Here is an 8,589-nt window from a genome sequence, read left to right on the forward strand (position 1 = left end):
TTTCACTGAGTTCTGCTTGACTACAGCTACTGACACCAGCGTTCATAAAAATACCAATAATAATTGATACACTGACTGAGTCCTGACTGAGCATGGCCCTGGAGGAGGGCTTTAACTCATTAACCTCACAATAAATATCCTAACAACGGTGTTTAGGTCCAGGTGTGTTATTCCAGTTTAGAGATGAGGAAACTGAGGCCCAGGTGGGTGAGAGCCTTCCCTGTGGTCAGACAGCTAATACTCATGGAACCGAGACAATGACGAGATTAGTCTAATCCTGGGGTCCTTACCCATGTGCTCTATAGGCTCTGAAGGAGGCTCCCATCTACTCAAGGCTTTCATCCATCTCATCCCCTGCCCGTGACATATACAAAGGCAAGTGGGAGAGGTCGAGGGTCACTCACATTGCACATCCAGCCTGAAGGGGTCACTTTTGCCGGTACTGACAGGGTTGAAGACCTCACACTGATAACCCCCAGCGTCCTCCCTCCTGACAGGGTCGATGGTGAGGGTGCTGTTGTCCCGGGACAGCTTCATCCTGTCTGTGAGCAGGAGATTCTGGTTCTTGAAGAGCCACCGGCTGGAGATCCCAGTGTCATTTGTGAGGCAGGTCAGGACCACGGTGTCCTTCTGCTCTGTGACTATGGCATTGCTGGCTCGGAGGGTGGGCTTCCCCACTGGCTCTGTGGAGAACAGAGTAGGTGACTGACTGAGAGTGGGCTCCTTCTTCAGAGATGTCAGCCAGTCACAGGCCACAGAGATCTCTGTAAAGGCAGAGGAGGACTCTTACCGCTGCAGGGTAAGGACCTTTGTTCAGGTGACAGTCTGTAAGGAGAGGGCTACGCCTTCCCTCTTATCTCCAGATCACCTCAGGGTGACCCCTGACCTGTCTCGTTGGACATCTGAGGTATTCGCACTGGGAGCCTTCGACGTGTGTCCGGCATCTTCATCACCAGGTGGCATTTTCCACCCACTGACTTTTGTGTGACTCTTTCCCAGACCTTTCTGAAACTTTCCAGACACTCACACCCATCTCTGGTATGGTGGCTACACACAGAGATGGGAAGGAATTTCCTTTTTGTTACATAATTTATTAGAGAATGAGACTGGCCCAGCCATGACCTTAGGACTTGGAGAAGTTTCAATCTAAAGGATTTCTCCGTCTGAATAGGATGTTCACTTCCTGGCCTGTGGAATGAATATCAGGGAGAAGGAAGTCCCTAGAGAGAAGTAGTCAGTTTTAACAACAGCTGGTACTCTTAGCTTCCTCTGTAAACTACACATGTTGTGACACTGCTCCTTCTGTCCCATGAATCTACCTACTTGTCAAGTAAGCACCATCATTCACTGCTCTCCGTAGGCATGTCACATAGGCTTGTGTTGCACACTGTTGTACAACTGGTGACTTCAGAGTCAGGACACAGCTCAGAAGGGTCTCCCCTGTGGCTCACTCTCTGGTCTGAGGGAGGCCATGGTGTAGATGGGTGACATGATTTGGCCAGTCAGAGGACAGTCACCCATGCCCCTTCACCAAGGACCCCTGTCCCAAAACATAGGGCACAGAGCAACCAGTCACCAGGTGAGCCTGAAGCAGAGCAGGGAGCAGGGGTCTGTCCTGCTCACCCCTCCTCAGAGGTGGTGTCCTCCTTTAGTTTGGGGAAAAGAGGTGAGCTTGTTCAAAACCTTGTATGTTCCTGTAGCACATGGAGCAGGTAACAGACAAGAGGTGACAGAAGGAAAGCGTTAGTGACAGAAGCAACTTGGCCTTGAGGACCTTTGTTTTCCCCTCTGGAAAGCCCCCTCCCTCCACCATTTCACACTTTCTGGGGCTGAGAGAACCCTCTCCTCACTTTCCATAGCTGGACCCCAGCTCTGCCATGAGAGATCAGAAGAGCAAGGGAGGGGAGTCTACAGAGATGTAGTGCGAAGGCTCAGGGGAAGACTTTGTGATTTGCTTGTGTCCATGGCCACAGGATGGGAGACAGCACCCTCCAGGCTCTGTTCTGAAAACCAGACAGACCTGCACCCCACAGCCTGGTGCCGATGGTCCAGGAGGCACTTACCATGGACTGTGATAGTCTTGACCGTGGTCCCTTTGAGGCCAGTGACAGAGTTCTGGGCGAGGCAGGTATAGAATCCACTGTCATGTGCAGTGATGTTGGGGATAAAGAGCTCTTGTGTGGGTTGCTGGGGCCTTCCATTGATAAACCAAGAATACTGTGCAGGCGGGTTAGAGGCTGCATGGCATGTGAGGCTGAGGTTTTTCCCACGTAGATAATGAGAGTAGGAGGGGGAAATGTTGGGGGTGTCCGGGCCATCTGGAGCAGAAAGAACACAGCCACACATGATGTAATCAGAGGGAAGGGGAAGGTCCTGGTCTGTGTAAGGGCCACACTCGCCCTCTGAGCTGGGTCACAGCCTGGTTTTAAAAAGTCCCAACTATATCCCCTGTGTTCACTGAGCCTGAGTCTGAGACATTAACCTGTTTGTCCCATGAAAGCCTATTATCTCTGAACTTCTCCAGACAGGAGCATCCCATCCCCACCGTCCCCCCGCCCCCCCCCTCCCCGCACAAGTCTTGGCTCAAGGCCGAGCCTGCCCAGATGTGCCTGGTACAGGAACAGATGGCCACCCTGGGTGTTCAGAGTGTGGGTGTGTGTACATTGACCTGAGAGGGAGGGCTGTGGCCTGGCCACTGGCAGTGTGGATTTGGGTGGGCAGCCTGGCCCGGGCAGGGACAGAAGTTACTCACAGAGAACATTCAGGGTGAATGGGTCACTGCGGGCGGCACTCACGGGGTTCCGGGTTTCACACTCATAGGATCCTGTGTCATTCCTTGTGACAGCGAGTAAAGTGAGAGTCCTGTTGTCCATGGACAGCTGCAGCCTGGCACTGGCAGGGAGACTCTGACTGTTGATCAACCACAGGTAGGTGGTGTCCTGAATCTGAGGTTCACAGGTTAACACGACAGGGTCCTTGTGCTCCTCAGGGTTGGAGTTGTTGCTTGTGATGCTGGGTTTGGGTAACACCGCTGTGCAGAAAACAGAGAGAACATTGCCCATTGAGGCCTCCAAAGGCTTCTTCAACCAGAATTGGTGCCTTTCAGATAACTTGAGTTCTTAAAGAAATAAGGCAGGTCTGTGCATCACAAGACAAAGAAATGCATGAGGAGCTGAGCGCTCAGAGGATGTAAGGCCGCCTGCTCTATGTCTGGGAGAAAAAGCACAGGCTTTCTCAGGTGTCAGACAACTCTCAGGGTTTGATCACAGAGAGACACAGGACTCGGAGTCAGAGACCACCTGGCACCTGTCCTGGCTCCTCACTGACCAGCTGACTGCCTGGCTGACCTTGGGTCTCACCTGGAATGTGCAGGTGCTGAGACTCTTCCAGCTACACAGACCTACACTGCCGGGTGGAGATGTGTTTCCACTGAAGCCTCATATTCCAGGGTTCACCCAGAGATGAGTAATGATGGGCCACCCCATAGTCCTTAGACCCCGAGAGGACTGGGCAGGGTGTCCCTGAACTGGGTGTCTGAGCAGAAACAGTACACGGGAGACCAGAAGCAAGTCTGGCGGTCAGTTTAGTACCCAGGCTGCAGGGCCACGAGGTGTGTCCGTCTGCCCAGGAGTTCACTGGTGACTGACTTGAGACAGTGGCCCCAGAAAGGGCAGAGCAGAGTCCAGGAATTATTTAGAAAAGATGAGGGACGGCGGGAGCTGGCTGGCGGAGGCAGCAGAGCCATGCTCTCTGCCCTTGGTCTGTAATGTCCTTTCTGCCACTGCAGAGGGCAGGGATCCTTCCTCAACACTCAGACAATAGCACGTACAGAAGGGGGCTTGTGGAAGGTTGGGGAGCATGAACTTGCTGAAAATATGGCCCTCATGGCCCATTTGTGTTGGCAGTTATGAGATAGATTTTGAGTTAAATTGTGAAAGAATATGTGAAAATCATGTATGCACCAAAGTTGTAATTCCAGATTTTGCAGGAATTTCTGTCTGAGAACACGAAGGTCATAGACCAAGTTCTGCCATCCAATGAGGTCACACTGTGGCCAAAGGGAGATGCCACAGTGGGTTTGAAATCAGGGACTCCCTGAGATAGAGAGAAGGTGAGTCTTGCTAAGAGAACAGAAGTGATGGGGTGGGGGGTAGGGGGCGAGTCCAGCTGTCTCTGCTGTATACAGGGAGGGATGACACCATATTGGTAGAAAGGACATGTGCCATGTTAGTAAAGTTAGGGAGAAGGTCCCTCCCTGTTTCTAAGGACAGTAAGGCAGCGGGGGAGGAGCCCCCACATGGGCATGTGGCATGTGCTCTTCCTTGTCTTTCTAACTCAGGAAACAACTGGAGTTGAATCAAATTCATTGAAATTGGGCAGCGTCTAAGAGAAAGGAGAGTGGCTGGTGGATCTCACTGTCTGAGAGGATCCCACCCTGTGGTCAAGGTGTCATCATGAGAACACATGTGTGAAACAGGCAGTGAACCAGTCAGATGGTGCAGGGTCACCAGGCCCACCCTGGGAAGGTCTCCGGAGCCAGTGGGAGGAATGGGAGCCTCACACCAGGACAAGGGTATAAGTCACCAGCCAGAGGTGAAGTGAACCTGTGAGCTTTGGGGACTGAGACCTGTCCTTCTGCCTTTGACTCCCTGGTTGAGTCATGTAGAGAGTAGGTCAGTGGATTACATGCCCCTGTCATGTGGTCTCTTCCTCTTGTTGGCCTCATGGAGAAAAGGAGCCCTGATGGGGCCCAGCAGAAGCTCTTTCTCCTGATGACCTGGGAAACTGGCTCATGATGGAGCCGAGGCTGGTGCTCCCACTGATTTCTGTGTCCTCTCCTATTGCCCGGGAGGTTGGGCCTGGACACAGGTGTTAGCAGGACAATCTGGGGAGACTGCATGTTGGGGGAAGCAGAGCAGAGCAGGGCCATGTGTCTGGCATGAAGGAGGAGACAGATAAGGGACATGGAAGGAGCAGAGAGAGGCAGAACGTCCTTGGTGAGCAATGGGGGTTACAAGTGACTTCAAAGACCCCAGGGACCAAGAGTCCACAGCTGCCCCAGGGCAGGAGCAGTGCAGTCTGGGAAATCTTCTCACAGTGGAACAGCCCCACAGTCGCCAAGGGACTTGGCTCCTGAGGGGGCTTCAGGGACAGGTGGTCAGAGGGATGGACATGGCTCTCAGCACCTGTAGGGACAGGGAACAGGTGTGGCCAAAATGTCTTAGGACACTGCATTGAGGTTCCAGTCTTTCTAGCCATTATGCATCATTCATTTATTCAGTCATTCATTCAGCCATCATTCACCATCATTCTTTCCCTCCTTCATGAGAGAGCATGTGAGTGCTGTTTTTTGAGCTGGTAGCAGCTGTAAGGTGGAGAGTGAGAAGGCAAAGTCCTTTCCTTCACAGCTAGTGCAAGTGACGCCAACACATCAGGAAACAAATAAGTGGTTTCAAGTCCAGTGCAGGGAGGGGTGGATCGGTGGTAACCTGAGGGGAAGGCCTGGGCATTCCCAGCACTGACTCTGAATGTTATTGTAGGTAATTTGATTCTAGAGTGAACATTAATTCTCCACTTGCTTAATCACCAGACCAGGAAATCTACCTTGAGCTGAGGACTGCTAAGAAAAAGCACTGGTACCAATGACTGGTCTCAGGGTCCACAGGCACCTAAGACCCTTGTGGTGGAGGAGAGGGTGGGCTGTGGCTGTGCCAGGACCTTGCTGTGTCTGTGTGAGCCTGATGCAATGACTGTATCACACTGTGCCTCAGTTTCCCCTGAATAAAAACAGAACAAATGCTAAATGGACTCTGGATTACCATGTTGTCTGTGAATTGACCTTAAATCATCCCTGAGTACTTGACCTCAAGCCCAGTATAGAGGAGACACTGACTTAAATGGCCACTACCATCATTTGCCTCCATGAGAGAGAATTTGGGCTGACCCCTGGGGGACGAGGAGCTGTCAGGAGCATCTTCTCTCCTGTGTTCCTTCCTGGAGACCTGACCTCCCTCCGGAGTCTCCTAAGTCCCTCAGATGAGTCAGCTAATGATACGGGGTATTTTGTTTATCTGTGCTCTCCTGACACCGCCTTAGCTGAAGGACTAGGCTCTGTCCCTGTCCTGATGTGGCTCTTGGGGCTGAGCCCTGGCTGGTGAGCAGGAGTAGAGGCACTGTTCCCACCCAGCATGGCTGTCCTGGTGGGTGGGATGTGCTGTTCCTCCTCCCTGTGCACTGAACCTCCTCCAGGGCCAAGATCACCTCCTTGGTCACATGGGTCAGGGGCGGAGTGTGTACCCAGGTTCCTCCCTGCCCTCTCTTTATTCCTGTTGCCCCTTTTTTTCCCTCTACATTTGCATTCCCTGTAACTGCTGAGGCTTCTACCTTCTTTTGCAGTGACTCTTCCTCATGTACACACACACACACACACACACACACACACACACACACACACACACACAGAAGAGGTCAAACCCAATCTGACACAGGCTCCCCAGGTTCCCTGAAGTCAGGAGCCCTGGGACAGGGGTCTGGGAGGGGTTCCTAGACTGAGTTTCTCTGTGAGGATTCCAGGGTCCCCTCAGGCCAGGGTGTGACCGAGCTCTGCTGGGTTTTCTCAGTGTCATGGTCATAGGGAGGGGGCCAGGAGATGGACTGAGACTCTGCTGAGTCTCCTTCTGCTGAGTCACTCCCATCAGGCTTCTCTCTGTGGACAATGTCTGCAGGGCTGGAATCCGGGAAGGGAACTCTGACCTTAGGAAGTTTGTCTCCACTGTGTGTGTCCTGCACCAAATGCCCAAACCCAACCTGGGAGATGATGCAGAGGGGGATGGAGGAGAGTCCAGGGCTGTCAGTCCTGTGTGAAGTAGAATTCACCCACCCGGCACCCAGAGGTCAGAGAGCAATCACTCACGGTGTACACGGAGCTGTCCAGTTACTTGTTCGCTCTGAAAATTTTTGTCTATGGCATGTAGGATGTAGTATCCTGTGTCGTTCAGGGTGACGTGCTGGAACAGGAGGGATCCATTGTGGTATATTGTCTCTCTACCACTGTTTGCAGGCCCGGGGATAGTTGTTTGAGTGTCTATTACATATGTTACAATTTTATTGTTGTTTCCTGTTTCCCCTTTGTACCAGTTATAGCTTCCAAGATCCCCAGGCAGGTTGTGAACACGGAGAAGCACGTCCTTCCCTTCGGCAGCATCGGGCGGCACTGATTCAATAGTGAGCTGGGCAGTGGTGGGCAGGCTCCAGAGGGTGAGGAGTGAGGCTAGGAGGGAAGAGAGAAATTGATCAATATTTGGAGCTCTGTATTGGGATGGAGAGGTGAGGCCCTGGGTCCTGAGCAGTTCTCTTCATCTCTCAGCCTTGGTCAGATTATGTGTATGTGTCTCCTGTGGTCAAGGTCAGCAGCATGGCCACCATGACTTCAGCACCTCTGACCTTATTTCCTTTGTTTTGAATACTGTTACCCAGGTGTCTGCCCTCAGACCCCTGCTGACACTCAGGGGTGTCCTTGGGAGACCCCTTCCCTGATCACCTCCTCTAAAGACCTCTGTCTTCACTCTCTGACCTGTCCCTGGGCTGTTCCCTGCATGGCACCAGGGGCGACCTGACATCACATCTAGATCTTCCCTTGTCTGCCTCCTCCCATAGAACATGAGCTCCATGGGGCAGGGGCTTGTCCGATCGTGTTGCACCCCCAGTGCCTGCAGCAGGCTGTGAGCACCTGTGGGTGAATGAGTGAGGGTTGCAGGGTCCTGCACCTCCTGGGAGGTATCTGCCCATTTCTGAGCTTGGTGGTGAGGACAATGTTTAGTGCCCCTGGTTAAATCTCCTCTGTCCTCACATGAATTGTTATTATCTGAAGTTTTCAGCATTCAACTCTCAGTGATGAGTAACTTGGGAAATGAGCAGCCCTTGAGGTTTTCCTGTCCCTCATCGTTTCCACATCATTTTCCTGTTGCTGAGTCCCCTCCCCCATCCTACTCTGCTCCCCTGTCTTCTCCCCTCAAGTCCAAACAGAAGCCCCCTCCCCCTTGTTTTCTCTGAGAGCCCTGTGCTCTCCAGGAGTCCCCAGCTAGCCTGTGCCTGTCCTCCTCCCGTCCACCACCAGGTAGTTGTCCCCTCTCACCAGCCAGCAGGAGCCCCTGCCAGGGGAGAAGTCCTCTGTGGGCAGGGGCTGAGGGGGACTCCATGGTGTCTGCTGCCTGCTCTGTCCCTCCCTCTGTGGGAAGAGCTTGGGTTCCAGAAATGCTCAGAAGCACGGCTGTCCTGGTGGGTGGGATATGCTGTTCCTCCTCCCTGTGCACTGAGCCTCCTCCAGGGCCAAGATCACTTCCCTGGTCACATGGGCCAGGGGTGGGGTGTGTACCCAGGTTCCTCCCTGCCCTCCTGTTATTCCTGCCTCCCCTTTTCTTTCCTCTACATTTGCATTCCCTGTAACTGCTGAGGCTTCTCCCTTCTTCGGCAGTGACTCCTCCCCATGTACACACACACACACACACACACACACACACACACACACCTTGTTTGTGTAGTAGGCAGTTAGGCCTGAGCAGAGGAGGACAATAGGCCAGTAAGGAAGGT

At 52.9% G+C, this 8,589-nt stretch overlaps 1 protein-coding gene across 2 annotated transcripts; it reads right to left on the bottom strand.

Moving 5' to 3' along the window:
- Positions 1-265: 265 nt before the first annotated feature.
- Positions 266-8,198, bottom strand: LOC129147044 (carcinoembryonic antigen-related cell adhesion molecule 1-like). 2 transcript variants are annotated; one of them, XM_054710028.1, is made up of 5 exons: positions 8,135-8,198; positions 6,914-7,270; positions 2,753-3,031; positions 2,064-2,318; positions 266-683 (listed from the first exon to the last, which is right to left on the bottom strand). In XM_054710028.1, exons 1-5 carry the CDS (start codon positions 8,196-8,198, stop codon positions 397-399), a joined length of 1,242 nt encoding a protein of 413 aa, XP_054566003.1. In that variant the 3' UTR covers positions 266-396. The 2 variants fall into 2 exon arrangements, with proteins under 2 accessions (XP_054566003.1, XP_054566004.1); XM_054710029.1 differs by having other exon boundaries at positions 461-558.
- Between the last annotated feature and the right edge of the window lie 391 nt (positions 8,199-8,589).

This window comes from Eptesicus fuscus, chromosome 21 (genome assembly GCF_027574615.1).
Source record: "Eptesicus fuscus isolate TK198812 chromosome 21, DD_ASM_mEF_20220401, whole genome shotgun sequence".
Classification (NCBI taxonomy): Eukaryota; Metazoa; Chordata; class Mammalia; order Chiroptera; family Vespertilionidae; genus Eptesicus; species Eptesicus fuscus.